The sequence below is a fragment of the Neofelis nebulosa genome, chromosome 10 (genome assembly GCF_028018385.1).
Source record: "Neofelis nebulosa isolate mNeoNeb1 chromosome 10, mNeoNeb1.pri, whole genome shotgun sequence".
Lineage (NCBI taxonomy): Eukaryota > Metazoa > Chordata > Mammalia > Carnivora > Felidae > Neofelis > Neofelis nebulosa.
Window position 1 is genome coordinate 63,194,373 of NC_080791.1, and position 18,121 is coordinate 63,212,493.

General features: G+C 38.8%; 1 protein-coding gene, 1 long non-coding RNA gene and 1 pseudogene across 5 annotated transcripts in view; 1 reads left to right on the forward strand and 2 right to left on the reverse strand.

Annotated features, from left to right (window-relative positions):
• Positions 1 to 18,121, reverse strand: part of LOC131487392 (uncharacterized) — a 119,115-nt gene that overhangs the window by 34,882 nt on the left and 66,112 nt on the right. Inside the window, exon 3 of one of the 4 annotated variants that reach the window (XR_009249717.1) lies at positions 12,466 to 12,594. The exons of the other annotated variants lie outside the window; for them this stretch is intronic. This is a non-coding gene — a long non-coding RNA (uncharacterized LOC131487392). The remainder of the gene's footprint in view (positions 1 to 12,465; positions 12,595 to 18,121) is intronic. 4 annotated transcript variants of the gene reach the window in all.
• On the reverse strand, positions 3,154 to 4,890 carry LOC131487389 (TBC1 domain family member 12-like; annotated as a pseudogene).
• Positions 16,345 to 17,323, forward strand: LOC131487391 (cytochrome c-like). The gene is given in 2 exon segments (XM_058688055.1): positions 16,345 to 16,606; positions 16,608 to 17,323. Coding segments are annotated over 2 exon segments (318 nt in total). The 5' UTR covers positions 16,345 to 16,408; the 3' UTR covers positions 16,728 to 17,323.

Below are 18,121 nucleotides of genomic sequence, written 5' to 3' on the forward strand. Positions count from 1 at the left end.
AGTGACAGGGCATCTTTGCTATTTTCCTAATTTAAATTTTCCTCTTTATTAATTTATGTTTTGGTTTTGGTTCATTTATAGCCAGTACTCATTAGTAGCAGCAGTGATGGGAGAATCTGCTCTTATGGTCTAACCATTGGTGATCTTTATAACTGGGTTAATGGGTTATAGAAATCTATTTTCTGTTGGGTGAGAGACAATGGAGAATCTGGATTGTTAGTCCTTTTCATTTGTTTGTCAGTTTTGAGCCCCAATCAAGAGTCACACTGAGAAGGCAATTTTCATACCAGGCCTGGTAGAATTTGGGATTTCTGCATTTACTTTTTTTCTTCAGACAGAGAGAGAGAAAACGCAGGTAGGAGACAGGAGCAGAGGGAGTGACAGAATCTTAAGCATGGAGCTTGACATGGGGCTCAATCCCACAACCCTGGGACCATGACCTGAGCCAAAATCAAGAACTGGACGCTCAACCACGGAGCCACCCAGGTGCTCCTATATTTATTACTTTTGACTGAAATTTATCTCTTTATCTGTCTCTGTATGTGTATGTGTCTGTAGTTTAAAAAGGTTTTCATCTCTCATTGGATGACTGTATAATATTTTTCACCACTAGAGGTATTAATATATTTGATTACAAAGAGTTCTTTTCTGATTGGCTAATAGGGATAAATATGTGCATAAAGCAAATATTCCTAAAATTCTCAGAAAGCAGTGAAACTAAACTTCTAATACTTTAAAAGTGCTACATTAAAATATATATTCTTACACCAACTCAATAACCTTTTAAAAATTCAAGTACACAAATTTAAATACATCTTCACAAAATGAAATTAGTTTAGTATTTGGGGTTTAATAATAGCTATGTTTTCTCTGATTTATTAGTGTTAAGTGTAATTCCTAACAGTATTCTACTTGGATACTTTTTTTCTAAACTTATACAGATTTTACTGATCATCAAATAAGTTAACATTACTCATAATCCTTAAGATTATGAAAAAAATGGAAATTTGTGCATAGCTAAATTGAATCATTATTCTTAAAAACGTTTTATTTCAGTGGTAATTTTGTTTTGTACTGTGTCAGCTTAAAGATAATTTCCAAGAGCTTTAGGTAATTTAAAACTTAAGCTTTGTGTGTATATGTTGGAAACTGTGGGGCGGGGATAGGAGGGTCTTAACTATCAACACTTACATATTAGAAATTGAAATTGAGAAATAGTTATTTATTGAATCACTTGAAGATGGCAAACATGAATGCACTGCATATTAATAACATCTTAAGAATATTATACAACTAGTTCTGACATTGCAGATGCCCTGAGATGGATCTTATAATAACGTATAAATTTGTTCCAGAATATAAAATGAAGACCATAACTTGGAAATTTACCATTTTAAAATGCACAGTTCAATAGCATTAAGTATACTCATGATGCTAAGTAACCGTCACTACCATCCATCCCCAGAAATTTTTTATCTTCCCAAGATGAAACCCTGTACCCATTAAACAAAACTCCCCAGTTATTTTCATTTGTTTGTCTGTTTTGAGCCCCACTCAAGAGTCTTATGCCCACTGAGAAGGCAATTTTCATACCAGGCCTGGTAGAATTTGGGATTTCTGCATTTACTTTTTTTTTTTTTTTAAAGACCCTAGCAACCACTATTCTACTTTCTGTCCAGAAATACATTTTATTTGCTTTGGTTTATAAAACCTGAGTCTGAAAAGCTGTGAAGTGTGTTAAAGTCTTTGCAAAGTTTGCCCAGTTTTGATGGTCTCGTTTCCTTGGTTTACTGTTTATTGCCTTCTCCTCTAACATGAAACGTTTTCTTCTGTGTAAACTGTCTAGATTGCATAAGGTTGTCTTAACAGAATAATTTTCTGTGCTTTATGTTAACTTTATTATGTTCTTGATTATTTTTAAAAAGCAAACAATCTCCTTACTTAGGAAAGAATTAAGGTTCTTTACAGTCACGCTTATTTTTAGATGTTTTGTTGTCACTTTGAAATGAAGCCAACCATTGTTTCTTAGGTACCCATGATCCTATCTTAACTGTTGAAATCTCCTGACAACTTAATGGGTTTTGCCTCTCTAAAATCCAAAGATTTGTTCTTTTAACCTATAAAAGAGAGGTGTTAAAGATAATTAGGTTTTATTTGTTATGTTATTCTTTGAGTTTCATGGAAAGAGTCATTCAAATCAGAAAAGATGCTCTGTCTTCCCTAGGTTAGATTTATATAGGTAAAATAGTACTACTATAAATATTTTACTATAAATTACTATAAATATATTACTATAAATATTATGGGAAGTCCCTGAAGATTTGTCAGTGTTTCTATTTATCAGCATCCTGATGGTGCATTGTCTCATGTTAGCAACAGGAATGTGGTGTGACCAGTCATAATTTCAGTTATTTTAAATGGTTACTTACTTGGAACCTCACTTCTTTCATTTGGACCTCACATAGAGACCACTTGTTTTCATTTAGGGATAAACATCAGACTTATCTATAGGGTTTTTATTAAAATACTGATGTTTAAGACCTACTCTGAATCTCTCAATATTGTTGATACATTTTGTGTATGTTCTTAGTATACTGCATATATATATTATGACTCAGGAATTTTGCATATTTCAAGAATATTTCCTCTGTAAAAAAAAGCGTGCTCATCTGTTATTATAAATCAAATGTCATATTCACTATTATCTTTGAAAATGGCCTTAATCATTATATGTATAGACATGTTGACTAAAGCTTTATTTATTTTCTTGGATACCTCTTTGTTTTGCATGACATTGAAATAACCAAAATTCTTTGTCAGTTGCATCAGTCTGGTTATGAACGCTCTTCTGTAATTGACATGGTCATTTTAAGTCTCTGGCATCTACAGATAGTTTTATTACTCAGGTACTTCCCCAAAGGCTCTGCAATGAGCTGCAGGCCAGACAAGAGTTACATCTTCAACAAAGAAGCATGATCTCAGAGCCCATGGAAAAGGACTGTACTAGATACTTTAAACTGTTGACACTCTGAAGAATAGATCTTGGGTACAGGCTTCTGACGTCATTGCCTAAACAATTTTAAGACTGTACAGTGGGTTAAGTCAAGATTTCCAAAATTCTTTGTAGTCAAGAAGCTGACAGGTTCATGATACTGCTAACCTAAGATCCAGAAGAACAAGACTTAATTACACAGGACTGAATGAACTGATAAAAGATGATTGTAGGTATTTGTTTGGAATGTTGTTGATGTTGTTTTAATGTTGTATTTTCTGGATATAAAAGGAAGCCCTTTCTCTCATGTAAGGTATCCAATAACCCATAACAATTTAGTAGATTCTGATTTTGTGAACTAAAATGGAATATTCTTAAATGATATTCTCCCTGCCTGACACCCCCTCCCAAATCCAGAAACGCTTATTATACGCACTTACTTTTAGATGGTAATAGAGTTATTTGCATAGGTTCAGTAAGAATCTAACCACCTTTTTACTGGCTCTAATTGGAAAATTTGGTATGCAACCAAGGCCTTGTCTGGAATGTCATATTTGAGAATGACCCTTATTTAATGGGGTACTACCAGCCACTACTTTTTCCCCCAAAACTATTTAAAAATATTGCTTTCAACTGTCCACCCCAAATTATGAAGTATGAACTAGGAATTTACATTTTCTCCTTTGTAAAATGGCTCTGCTTACAAAATATTTTCTTAATAATATTGTTAACAGGTTACTCATTTCCTTTACTTCGGACACAACATTCAACATCAGCTGTTTTCCATCTCTTGATTCTTTTGGATTTCTCCAACTTTCCTCCATGCTTTTTACATAGGAAACAAAAACTGTTACCAAAAATACTTGTTTTACATTTCGGTCAGTCTGTGATTTATGAAGATTAGCTGTTCAAAGCAGTGCTGTTATTCCTGTCTCCTTCCTTAACATCCTTCATTATGGACACAAAGCCCAGTTCTAAACAAAAATTCTTCCCCATCTCTGTGAAATACTCTCAAAATGGACAAGCTGGACCAAGTAGAGTAGTGGTTTGTGATACAGTGTGAAGATGCAGTCCTTTATCATGTATATGTCTGGTGATATATATATTAAGACCATAACACTTGATATGAAGAAGCACTTTGAAGAGATTTTCCTCAAAGAAGACTTCAAATGTTCAACACCTTATTGCAATCCACAGAGAAAAAGGCCAGCTGGCATGGCTTATTCATGAAACTTCCAAATATAGTGAAGGCAACTGTCTCTTCCAAATTGAGAATGAGCACCGCCTCGATGAAGGACATCCCTTGAACACAACCAACATCAGGTGTGTAACATGCATTTACTCCTTAGATATTACAGAAAAATACTCTGGTTCAGACCATCTTTCTGAAAGATGTAGAGATGGAAATGCATAGGATATGTCCAGCTTAATTGTGGTGGGCATTTGGATCATCAACAGATACACCTTCTATATCATGTTTAGAAAGAATGTGTTTCACCAAAGCTTTTCCACTGTTCCTTTCCTCTTGAGAGAAATACTTCACAAAGTTCAGGGGTGATACAGCTAGACTCTGAACTTTTACCATGAACAGTAGGGAGCAATCCCTGCACCCCAATTCTCAAACTTTTTTCTTACTATGCATTACTTCCCAATTGGGTGATATTTCATGGGTCCAATTTACCATTGCATTTGTAAGATTTTCTTTATGCTTAAATCTTTTTTTTAATGTACTGCTTTAAATTACTCAATTTTGAGACTCAGCTCAATGGTCTAATGTTCCTGTCATTGAGGTAAATCTTCCTCCACAGATTTGACAGGAAGATTTCCCTGGAGTAGGCAAAGATTTCCTAAACAGGACACAAAAGCAATCATCAGTCACAGGATGGTCCATACTCAAAAATCAGAACAGTGCTAGAAAGTGGCTCAAATTCAAAATTCTCATGTCCTGAAGACCAAAGTGGTGGTTTACAGGTCCTCCCTGTTTGTGTTTCATATTCCTGCTGAATGATTTTTGGAAGTTTCCTGAAGATTCTCTGTGGGAGGGATTTTACCACATTTTTCACCAGGAGCACTATGGACAATTGGTCGGCACTCATTTTGCCATTTTTGTTAAAAGTTCCAGACAACCAAGGGCAGGTTGAGGGTCTCAATCTATCTCTGTCTCAGGGGAGGATTGCACCCTCCTCAGACCCCTGAGGCTGACTTCTGGATGCTCCAAGTCTGTTTTTGGTGTCCCCAGCCACCAAGCAGCAGCTCTGTGGAGGACAGGATGCCTACACCATCAGTCACCCCATTGCCAGGCCCCCTAGGTGGGCATGGCCACTGGGATGAGAGATGAGAGGCTCCTTGTTGACCTGGGGAAGTTGTTGTTGCCAGCTGTTGATCAGTCACTTTTATAGAAGGTTGACTTTATGGAGACAGTGCTGACAAAACCCTCCCAGATAAACTGGTTTACAGGTTCCAACCTTAGAGCTGGTAAGGGAGTTTATGTTCATGGTAGGCCAGGAGCCTGCAGATTCTTTGAGGACTTTGAGAAGAGAGGAAGTCACCCAAAATGGATGGGTACTGTAGAAGTAATCTGGTGGATAAAGTTTCTTGGACTTGGCCTCCTAGCCTCAGGACAGCAAGTAATAGAGACTTTTAGAAGTCCAACCTAAGATTCCTTATGGAAACAAGAGAGCAAAATTTAAAAAGGCCTTTTGGTAAATATTCTTACTGCAACTATGTAAATAATCAGGCCTAGTGTAATGAGGCCAGACTCATTTTATGATCAAGAATCTTTAAGATTCTTTTTAATCAAAAGTAGGGAAATTGTAGGGAAAAATTGTACTCCAATGGAAAATTATGTGTGGTCATTCTAAAGCTGATTGTCTGATGCTGATTATGTAAATTATAGATAACACACAGAAATGCCAAAGAATTCTTAATCAAAGACATGCAAACAAATTCTGTCCAGGAAAGAAAGAACTGAAAAACCAATTTTGGCTCTATTTGCACATCTCTTACAATTTTCCAGACCTATGTCTGTTCTTGGGATTCTCCTTTGACCTGGTTGTAACACACCACTAGTTTCCTCATGAATAAGCTAAATAAAATTTTCATCAATTGTTTTTTTAATACCTGCAACAGAGTCATGATTTACCTGCTTAAAAAATTAACTTTTAATGCCTGCTTTTAAAAATTAACTTTTAATGATTTAAATCGCCATTTAATGGTTGTCACGTGTACCCTGTGTCTTTGCGTCAGCCACAGAGGGCCTAGAGACTTTCAGACAAGTGTCAAGAGACTTTTGAGACAACCCGGTTTGGTGACCTTGTAGCAACCTAACACAGAAACTTTCTAGAAGCTTTATGGTGGCAGCCCTGTTCAGAAACTACTTAGTGTTTTTTCTGTTCTACTGATTGAGGTAGCCTGAGACTTCTTGGCAGTTATTGTCCTGGTCATTCAGTTTTCTTAAAAAGGGCTGCTTACACTCCAGAAGTATACTTCAGGGAGAAAATACAAATTAAAGATCCTCATATTCTAACTGTCACAGACAAAGCAAGGTAGTGCTGAAGCAACTGCCACATGGGAATTTAGAAGTTTGTTTAAATCAAAGTCACAGAAAACTTCATTGTTGTGCCCAGATGGCAAGGTAGAAGTATGGTCAAAGAGGGTGGAACTATCCTTTACTACCTTTTGATGACAGAGTTCCTGGTACCACTTCCCTACTTCAACAGAGGCTGGCCAACAGTCTCCTGACTTAGGGTGCAGCTAAACTCAGCAGGGCCCTGGAAAACCCTCTCCCACTTAGTTATCTTTTGATGAGAAGGGCAACTGACTTTATTTTCCTTTTTTTTTTTAAGTTTATTTTGGAGCGAGCACACAAGCAGGGAAGGGACAGAGAGAGAGGGAAAGAGAGAGGGAGTGAGAGAGAGAATCCCAAGCAGGACTGCCACTGTCAGTGTGGAGCACGATGCGGGGCTCAAACTCACAAACCATGAGATCATGACCTGAGCTAAAGTTGGATGCTTAACCAACTGAACCACCCAGATGCCCCTCCATTTATTGATTTTTTATTTTTTATATGAAATTTATTGTCCAATTGGTTTCCATACAACACTCAGTGCTCATCCCAACAGGTGCCCTCCTCAATGCCCATCACCCACTTTCCCCTCCCTCCTACTCCCCATCAACCCGCAGTTTATTCTCAGTTTTTAAGAGTCTCTTATCGCTTGGCTTCCTCCATCTCTAACTTTTTTTTTCCCCTTCCCTTCCCCCATGGTCTTCTGTTAAGTTTCTCAGAATCCACATAAGAGTGAAAACATATGGTATCTGTCTTTCTCTGTATGACTAATTTCACTTAGCATAACACTCTCCAGTTCCATCCACATTGCTACAAAAGGCCATATTTCATTCTTTCTCATTGCCAAGTAGTATTCCATTGTGTATATAAACCACAATTTCTTTATTCATCAGTTGATGGACATTTAGGCTCTTTCCATAATTTGGCTATTGTTGAAAAATGCTGCTATAAACATTAGGGTACAAATGCCCCTATCCATCAGCACTGCTGTATCCCTTGGGTAAATTCCTAGCAATGCTAACCCTCCATTTATTTTTTAAATCAACTCTTGCTCTCTCTGTAATACTAGCCTGGTATATCAAAAGAGAAATATTTCCCTTCAAGTGAGGATTATCTTTAAGAATCACAAGTAACACATGGTAAGGATTTTCGTTGTTGCGGGGATGATTTTATAAGTAATTCTAGTATATCCAAGTTACTCTACTACAGTGCTTAGCACCTGTGTCCTGGAATATTATACCCCTTCCTTCAGTGTATAAGATACCCCTTCCCTAAGTATGTAAGATGTGCATAGCCTGCAAAGCATTTGCATAAGGCTGATTCTCAGGCAGTACTTACCAGGGGAGGAACTTTTTAAGCCTACCAAGAGAATATTTTGTAGGGGTTCTTAGTGGTATTATGCTTCTGGAAAAAAAGATGACCTAATGGGGATATATTTGCTGAGCCAACATGGTTATAATTAGTTATGGTAGTTTTTTAAAAGAACTACATATTTAGAATTCACATTTGTGATGTGGTTTCTCTTTCCCTAGCAGGGCACATTTTGAACAATGTTTACAGAATCCTTTATGATTCTGGAATTCTGGACATTCTGGACATGGAAAGCATTGTTGAATTATACTCTTGCCATAGGCTCTGTCCATTACACACCCACACTCACTATGTTCATAATTCATTGGAATTGGTTCTTCATATAATCTTCCATAGCTGTTTTCTAATTTGGACATTAGGTAAACTGCATTGTACTCCCTGTACAATGACTGCCAGAAGTGAACACTCACAAGTACAGTTTTATAAAGAAACTCTGATGATAAATTTTGGGATATTAGAAGGCCCTGACTAACTTTTGAAGGAGTAAAGCAGACGGAGTTGAAAAACCAATTTCACTAACAAAGCTTGGTTGGAAGTACATGGCTTAGATATGTGGCAAAAGAGGACTCCCCATTCCCAAACTCTGGAACTAGATTTACCTAGTTACAGTCCAGCCTGAAAACCCATGGAATCAAACACAACCAGCAAGGCTCCTACTCACCACCAACGGGCAGGACCCTAGAGCGAAAGGGATGTCAGGGCCAGGCACACATGCCCAGTTCCCTCCCAAACTCAGTTAACTCACATAAGGAGGAATAAGGCCTAGAGCTGGAGGGTTTAGGGAAAAATCCCTTCTTCTGAAAACCAGAGGCATGGGAAAGAAACCTTGCCCCACTAACAATGTCTTTTCTCAATTTTCCATAAGTTTATTTTCCCACCACAAAATAGCTTTGTCCCAAATTAGATGATCCAGAAACAAAGGACTCAGTCATGATAGGTTGTATAGCAAATTGTTAATAATGACATGCTCACAGTACAACTTCTCATTTTTCCCCCCACTTTTGACTCACCTGTTAGAAAAGCCTTGTGCTAAACAAAGATGCTTTGCGGGGGGTTTCTTCCCTGCACTATAATTAAAGTCTCCCAAATTGTCAAAATTGTGCTAGCATGCCCTTAGCCTTGACAGTAGACTTGCCAACTGCTGACTTGGGGCTTTTATAACTGTCAGCCTTGACTTGCTCCCAAGGTAGCGCTCACTTCTGGGTTTGCTTGGTAATACTCTGATACTTAAGGACATGTTAGGAAGATCCAGCTCTCTACTGAGGGATGCATGTTTTGGTAATGACAATGATCATGTACATAGTCAAGCAAATCCTGAAGCCCCAGGAGGGCACATATTATGGTGAAATATGTGTGAAGTGTAGGTAGTCTGAGCTGTACAGAATTCTTTGCATTCTTCCAGAAGCCATTATTACATCATCTATGAACTGACATAGAATATATTAGTCATCTCTGAAGTTGTATGCAGGGGAGCCTGGGTGGCTCAGTCAGTTGTGTCCAACTCTTGATTTCAGCTCAGATCATGATCTAACACTTTGTGGGTTTAAGCCCCTCATTGGGCTCTCCACTGACAGTGCAAAGCCTGCTTGGGATTCTCTCTCCCTATCTCTCTGCCCCTCCCCAACTCATGCTCGCTTGTGCACTCTCTCTCCCTCTCTCTCAAAATAAAAACTTTTTTAAAACTTAAAAAAAACAAAGTTGGATGCAATATCTCAGGGGTGACTCAGGACAGGCTTTATTTCTATTTTTGTGTATATGTTTATTAGTATAGTAGAACATGTATACTATTTATAAATATTCAGATATTGAACATTCATGCCCAACATTTTTCTTCTAGGATGCACAATCAATATTAGAAAACATTGGGATATATCTTCAAAACATGAAAACATCTTGCTAGTGGGTTTCCCAGTCTTCCTCACCAAATTTGTATCGGGAAGGTTTGACCATTATGCTCATTTAGCCCACAATTCATTCAGAGCATGCATGCCAACCTGCCTCTGATTGTATTCCTGAAAATTTGTTCTCTGAAAGGACTTTTTTTCTGATTATCTATTTCTAATACTGAGAAAAATTCTTGGCACATACTAAGTACTCAATAGTTGTTGAATGAATCTCATAGTGGTTTAACTCAATATCCTCACAATATAGCCCTTCATGGTTTAGAAATGGAAGCCTCATTTTTTACAGCATGGATTGACGATGAACATACTTACCTAGAGTTATATAAAGTTTCTTTAAAATGCTAGGCCTCAGAGGCAAACCATAAGAGACTCTTAAATATAGAGAACAGACTGGAGGGTGCTGGGGGGGATGGGTTAAATGGGTGATAGGCATTGAGGAGGGTACTTTTGGGAATGAGCACTGGGTGTTATATGTGAATGATGAATCACTGGTTCTACTCCTGGAGCCAAGACTACACTGTATGTTAACTTGAATTAAAAAAAAAAATGCTAGACCTCATAAATCTTGTTAGTTCCATACACTTTGACCAGAGCCATATTGAGTTCTATTTATTCAGGATGGGTAACCAGGTTGATTTGCCTGAGACTGAAGAATTTCCTGGATCCAGACTTTTGGTGGTAAAGTAGGGACACTCATGGGAAGACCAGGATGAGTCAATCACTCTGGTTCCACTGGACACAAAGTCCCTATAAGGACTGTTAACTTTCCTCATACAATGGACAATACACAAGCAGGAGCATATGAACATTAGTTTTCTAAGCATCCTAGAAATCAGGACAATACAAAATAGCCCCAGGGTGGGGGTACACTTATGCTTTCCTCAGTCCAAAATAGTATGGTTTAAAATCAACACTGTCAATCTTCACTACCCACCACAGCAGTGCTTGGTCTTGTTCACAAAAGGATAAGACTTGTGAATTCATGACTATAGTGTATCCTCTTCCCAGACTGTGAAACGAGGCATAGGTTAAGGACATGTTTATGACCACCCAACAAAAGAGCATCCCAAGGGTTCCAGAGGCGATAGGATAATGGCATACCCAAAAATGAACTGAAGCAGGAGATGACCCCCTCTTTTTTTTTTTGTAATGGGTCATGCCCAAATGAACAATACACTAGAAACCTGAGTCTGTCCACATTGTGAGAACTAACCAAAGGTCTGTTGTAATGATGCTCCAAGATGATTTGTTTCACAGGGTTGTGGGTTCCTATAGCCATAAGAGGGTGGGGGAGAACAACCATTGACTCAAGCGCAACCTGGTTCCTCTGATCACAGCAAAGCCATCCAGGAAGTGGTACCTAACAAGATGCCTGGCAGGCATGGCATGTTAGATAACCCCTCAACTGTGGGCCAAGAAAGCATAATCTTTGATGGAAAAGAAGTGGCAATGAGAGGAATGATAGAAGAGCTATGTTTCTGGTTTCCAAGTTTACATACAGCCATAAGGATGGTGCAGCATAACACAATAAAAGGGATCAGTATTCATTTGCTCAGGGCCATCTTGTTGAGACCTGACTCAGTATCCATGTAATATTGACTCAGAGCCATGTAAAAGATGTGAGTGATACCCCCTTATCAGAAAGGTCTTGGCTTCTGACACCTTCAGGGAAGATTAAAGGTTTATATGCCCAACAGCTTCTCACCCTAGATCACATGTTAGACACCCCTAACCCCCTACTCTGGACACAGGAGGTGTTTGGTGCTCACTACCTGACCAGAAAAATGTTTTTATTTGTCCTCTGTTCACCCCCATTCTTCTTAACAGTACCTACTAAGTTTGAGAACACATCTGCAACAACAGTTGAGTTACTCTAACATTGAAATATGTACTAGATAAGTTCCTACATGCAGCTCAACTGCCATCCCCAACAGAAGAACAATGATTTGTTTGACTCTCTCCAATCCATTGCAGCTGAATGTAACATTCAGGACTTATTTACCTGTGGGTTTTATTTTATCTCTACCCCTCTTGGACATCTGGGAAGTTAAACAGAAATAAAACAGAAATATTCAGTAGCCCCAGTATGATCTACATAAGCTTTTTCCAGTGCTTAATGCTTTCCAGAAATATATCTCCCTCCAGATATCACTGAGTTTCCCCTAAGCATTTCAGTACTTTCCATCTCAGAAGCCCTCTGTTTCCTCCCCTGGGTTTTGGTTGAGCTGGACAATCCAGCAAACCAGGCACTATGATGGTGATGTGGCTGTTTTGACACAACAGCTACAGTTGTAAGAGGCACAACTCTCAAGTGGGCAAGAGGCTCTGTCTTAAAATCTTCCTTGTTACATTCAGACAAACTGCTGACAAGTCTGGTCACATACACTGGCCTTAATGCTCTTTTCTACATCACTAAGCCCCCTTTAAATTCCCGCTGTGATGGTGACGTGTATCTACACTAGATCTACACCTTGTCTCTTTCTGCCTTCTGTGTAATCACGCCCAAATCACAATCATAAAGCATTTAAAAGTTTTTAAATACCTCTGAAAAATGCATATATATATACATACTCTTGTCTTTTTGTTTCTTGCCCTGGAAAACCCTTCTTGCAAATAATCTTACATACTTTTACTTTTATTTCGTTTTACTGGTGGCTCTCATATTGTTTGTTCATCGGTGCCTTTTTGTTGGCACATCCCAGAACCCTGTAGCATCATAATAAAGACTCAGGTAGGTATCCCAGTAATGGGTACCAGCACTTCTGAAAAGAAAAAGAAAATTTCCCCAATTCCTATGAGACTACTTCCATACACACCTGAGTTTTGTTGTTGTTGTTAATGTAATATCATTGGTGGAGCAGAAGTTTACCCTAAATTAACTTTGCATCTTTTTCCATCATGCACCATAGGCAGAGGAATAGGCTATAGTCTTCACTGAAATAACTGGTTCCATATTACTGGATGCCAGATTGAGTAAGGGATTCATTAGAACTGACAGTAAAAATGGTTCAGTTAATGCTTCAACACAGTCTCTTATATTGAATGCTGTGGAGAAAGAGCCATAAGAAAAAATAAATAAACCAAACTCTCTACCAAACAATTTATCTGAATTACAACTTAGATCCTTATGTTTTTGTGAATCCTAGGCAATGTCTTCTTTGTGAGTCAAGAATAAGTAAAACTTAAAGCTCCCCCATCTCACCATCACATACCAGGGAAATATTTTTCACCCAATTTTTAAACTGTATGTATCCATGTGAGGAACAGTCTGGGTAAGGCTCAATCAACTGTGAAGTTTATCAGCCTCAGCACTATTTTTTTTTAATTTTTTTTAATGTTTATTTTTGAGAGAGAGAGAGAGAGAGAGTGTGTGTGTGTGTGTGTGTGTGTGTGTGTGAGCAGGGGCAGGGGCAGGGGAGGGGCAGAGAGAGAGGGAGAGACACAGAACTCAAAGTGGGCTCCAGGCTCTGTGCTATCAGCACAGAGCCCAATGTGGGGCTTGAACTCATGAACTGTGAGATCGTGACCTGAGCTGAAGTCGGATGCTTAACTGACAGAGCCACCCAGGCACCCCTCAGTCTCAGCACTATTGACACTTTGGACAGGCTAATTCTTTGCTGTAGGGGGCTGTTCTGTGCATTTTAAAATGTTTAGCAGCATCCCTGACCTCTCTACCTACTAGATGCCACTCGTGACACTCAAAAGTGTCTCCAGACTTTGCCAACTGTCCCCTGGGGGCAAAATCATGTCTAATTGAGAACCAAAGGTCTAAAGAAAGGACTGTGATTGACCTAGCTTGGATGTAATGCTTCGTCCTGGGCCGGTCAGTTGTGACCAGGGGAAATAGGGATCAGTAAATTAGAACATAACTCTAGCTGGATCTATGTGGCTGCCCCCTTAATGTCTCTATGTGGCTGGAAAATGCATCCACTCAACATCTACCACACTGCAGAGATTCCCTCTAGGGTTTGGCTTCTGTAGCTTTGTTCTTTGTAGATGGTGTTAAGCTCTTTAATTTGTTATTATACTAATGTTTTACTTTTGTCAATAGGTATTGAGATTTCTTGTCTTGTTTTGGAAGCTCTTCTTCATTTTCAGGCATTTCTATTATCCTTATGTTTTAGTATTCTGCCATCTTCAAAAAAGCTTTGACTTTTGTTTCATCTAGATCAGAGCTCCATTTTTCCTATTCAACTCCTTCTCATTAGTATAACCTGAAAAGTACTAGGCAAACATATGGGCCTTATTGTGTCTGTCCTCCAGGAAGAAAAAAAAAGGTGGGGGGTGGGGGGTAGGAATGGTCATAACTAAATATCCTATACTTACTTGCTTATATACCTTGGAAGTCTGGGACTATATTAGTGGCTAAAAGCAAAGGCTAAGAGGAACAAACTACCCCCCCCAAACACACACTATCATAATGTTTAATATATATAATGGTCTGTCTGAGTAATATACTTGAAAGTCAAAGAGCCATGAGTCTATTTGAGGTATTCTGTTAAGTCCCCCAACCCACTGATCTGGAGAAAAGATCCAGATCCCAGCCCTTCCCTTGAGAGAAAGGTTGCACTGAGTTTTTGGTAGAACAGCAAAATCCTGTAACACAGGTATGCCTTCTAAAATAAGAATATTTGAAAGAATGAGCTTCCAGGGACATAATGAGAGCACCTCCAACCACGGCTGGAGCAAGGGCAGGGAGATTCAACTCTATTGCAGAATCCTGGCCCACCGGCAACGGCAGAGTGGAAGAGAACGTGAGGAACAGAGATTCCTAGTGGCAGGGCAAAGAGCAGAGCATCCTGCGTGGTAATGACAGGATAATAGCAGTCAGTCCAGAACTATGTGCAGTTAAGAACTTGGGTCTATCACAGTGCCTGGTTGACTCAGTTGGTTGAGTGTCCAACTCCTGATTTCAGCTCAGGTCATGATCCCAGGGTCATGGGATGGAGCCCCACATGGGGCTCCACACTGAGCATGGAACCTGCTTATGATCCTCCTCTCTCTCTCCCTCTCTCTCTTGCCCTCTCTCTCTCCCTCACTCATTCTCTCTCTATTCTCTTTTTCTCTCTCTAAAAAAATAGATAAATAAAATAAAGAACTTGGGTCTATCAAATTGCAGGATCTGCATCTACTTGTGCCTAGTAGTAAACACTTCATGGGCATCAATCCCCAACAGAGATAGAGGTGCTAACACTTTCCAGCAAACAGGCAATTATGGAAAAGGGATGATAATTCAGTATTTTTAAGTTGATTTCCCCCCCCTCTTTTTAAATTTAAATTTCAGTTAACATACAGTGCAATACTGGTCTCAGTAGAATTCAGTGATTCATCACTTACATACAACACCCAGTGCTTATCACAACAAGTGCCCTCCTTAGTACCCATCACCCATCTAGCCCATCTCCTACCCACCTCCCATGGTCAACCCATACTTTTTTCTCTATCATTAAGAGTCTTTTGTTAACCTCAATATCTTGGGTGGACTGCACATTAATGTATTTCCACCACTGATGGAGGATATGGGGGGAAACAGGTGCTCAGGATGTAGTTTTTATGGTTCCAAGAGGAAGCCTCAGCCTTATTTCTCTTACTTAAGGCATGCTTTTAGGAGGAGTTTCTTAGAATTGAGGTAAGAGGATAGGGAAGCTAAGTTAATAATTATATACCAAAGGCCCACTATTACATGAAACAATTATTTTTATGACTTTTTAAATGTTTATTTATTTATTTTTGAGACAGAGACAGAGAGCGTGAGTGGGGGAGGGGCAGAGAGTGAGGGAGACAGAGAATCCTAAACAGGCTCCACGATGTCAGCACAGAGCCAGATTCAGGGCTCAAACTCATGAGTCCTGAGATCATGACATGAGCCAAAACCACGAGTCAGATGCTTAACCAACTGAGCTACCCAGGCACCCCTATTTTTATGACTTTTAAATACATGTAGCATTATGGAGGACTGAAAGATAAATTCAATATATCCCTGCCCTCGAAAAATTAACAGCATTGTGGGGAATGGAACAATTATACAAACAGAATATAACAAGTATCACACAACAATGCAACTTTGGCTAAGAAGAAGAGATCACAAGTTTTTGAGAAAATCAAGAATTGAATCAAGTGTTTTGACCAACTGATTATATGACATAGATTTGAATAGGGATATCTAAGAGATGCTTTCAAGAGCCCACGTGAGAAACAAGATTCTAAATGAGGATAATGGCAATGTAACAGAAATGAGACTAGATTTGTGAAATGTTGCATACCTAGCTCCTTCAAGATTTGTTGACCAATTATATATATGAGATGCTTGCAGAGGAGACAAAATGTTTGAGCATTGGGAATTGGGACAATGGAGGTAAGGTTAACAGAAGTGTTAAAAGACAAAACTGAAGCATATTAAAATTTTTAAGTTTATTTAAGCATTTATCCATTCCAACAGGATAGTGCCAAATCAGAAGTGACTAGGAGAACTCCATGACAGGAGCCAAGGTAAAGACTTATATAGAGGAGAGAGCTGGACGTCCGGCTTGAGAGCGGGCACTTTCTTTTCGCGCGCAACCAAAGAGCGATTTAAAAATGGGTGATGTTGAGAAGGGCAAGAAGATTTTTGTTCAGAAGTGTGCCCAGTGCCATACTGTGGAAAAGGGAGGCAAGCACAAGACTGGGCCAAATCTCCACGGTTTATTTGGGCGAAAGACAGGCCAAGCCCCTGGGTTTTCTTACACGGATGCCAACAAGAACAAAGGCATCACCTGGGGAGAGGAGACACTGATGGGAGTATTTGGAGAATCCCAAGAAGTACATCCCTGGAACAAAAATGATCTTCGCTGGCATTAAGAAGGCAGGGGAAAGAGCAGACTTGATAGCTTATCTCAAAAAAGCTACTAAGGAGTAATAGTTGGCTGTTGCCTTATTTACTACAAAACAAAAATGTCTCATGACTTTTTTTATGTGTACCATATTTAAATTGATCACATACACCAGAATTCAGATCATGAATGGCTGATAGAATATTTCTTTTGGACAGTCCTGATTTAAATAAGATTGGCTTGTGGTTAAATGAATATGATTGGCTTTTTGACCTTTGATAGTAATTCTGGTTCAGCAAGTGCTGTCACTGTTTTCCCCTTTGAGTATGATTGGAATTGATTAGATTGTTGGGCTTTTCACAGAGATGGTAAATGCCATCTCTAAACTTACAGGAGATTGGTTTTATATTTAGATTTATATAACTGGTTATATTAATATATTTAAATACTGAGGAAATCCCTTCACTGTATCAGAACAGCAAGACTCAGCTGTGTTTCAAAAGTTGTGTTAGCCTGTTAAAGGCAAGGGCTGAAGATAGGCTGGCAATGTCCACTTTATCTTTTTAGTCTTAACTATGCCAATTTAATTAAAATTCCCTGCATTTAAAATGTTGCCTTTTGCTTAATGAAAGGCATTTTAGTGTGGTTTATGTATAATATTAAATAAACAATAGTAACACTTCTCACATTTTATAGATGATCTGCAAGGTCAGATGCTTTTAAAATTCAGTGTTATAAGTTATAGCAGCAGATTTGGCCTGTGAATTATTTACTAAGTTGTAATTCAGGATTGTCTTCTAAATAGCTATTCAAAAATACAACTGTGGAATTACCATATATGTATGATTGGTAATGGTGCTTTTGCTAACTCGTTAGAAGGGTTAAAGTAGAGGAGATATATCATCAGCACAAATTTGTAAATTATGTGATAAGGCTTAAGATAATTAAAAACAGAATCACAGATCAAAAAAAAAAAAGCCATATAGAGAGCCTCTAGAAGCAAGATAAGGAAATTATTGATTGGCTCTTGCTTAAAAAGCCTAGTTGGTTGTTTGTGACTAGATGTCCTTAGGTTTCAATTTTGCAACCTCAAAGCATTTACAGGCTTAGCGTTTGGTATGCTTAGGTGGACTACCCGGGCACTAGAGCCACCTCAGTCTAATGGCCTCTTTGTTTAAGTAATATGACAGAAGTAAGGGAGAAAAAAGGAAATGTAGTGGATGATGACAAGCTTGTTTTCTGAGACCCCGGCTTTAAATGTGGTATATGTAAGAGGTTTGTGATCATACAGGGTGTGGCTATCTTGTCTTATTTTTTCTCCAGTGAAGACTCCTGTCTTTTCATGCTGTCTGTTCAATTACATCCCCAGTTTGTAGACAGTCTGTGCAGCATAAGTATTTATGCTTTGAAAGCCATGCTTAGGATCCATGCCATCACCACCCACCTCCACCCTGTCTCCTCTTTATTTAGCTTTAGCTCC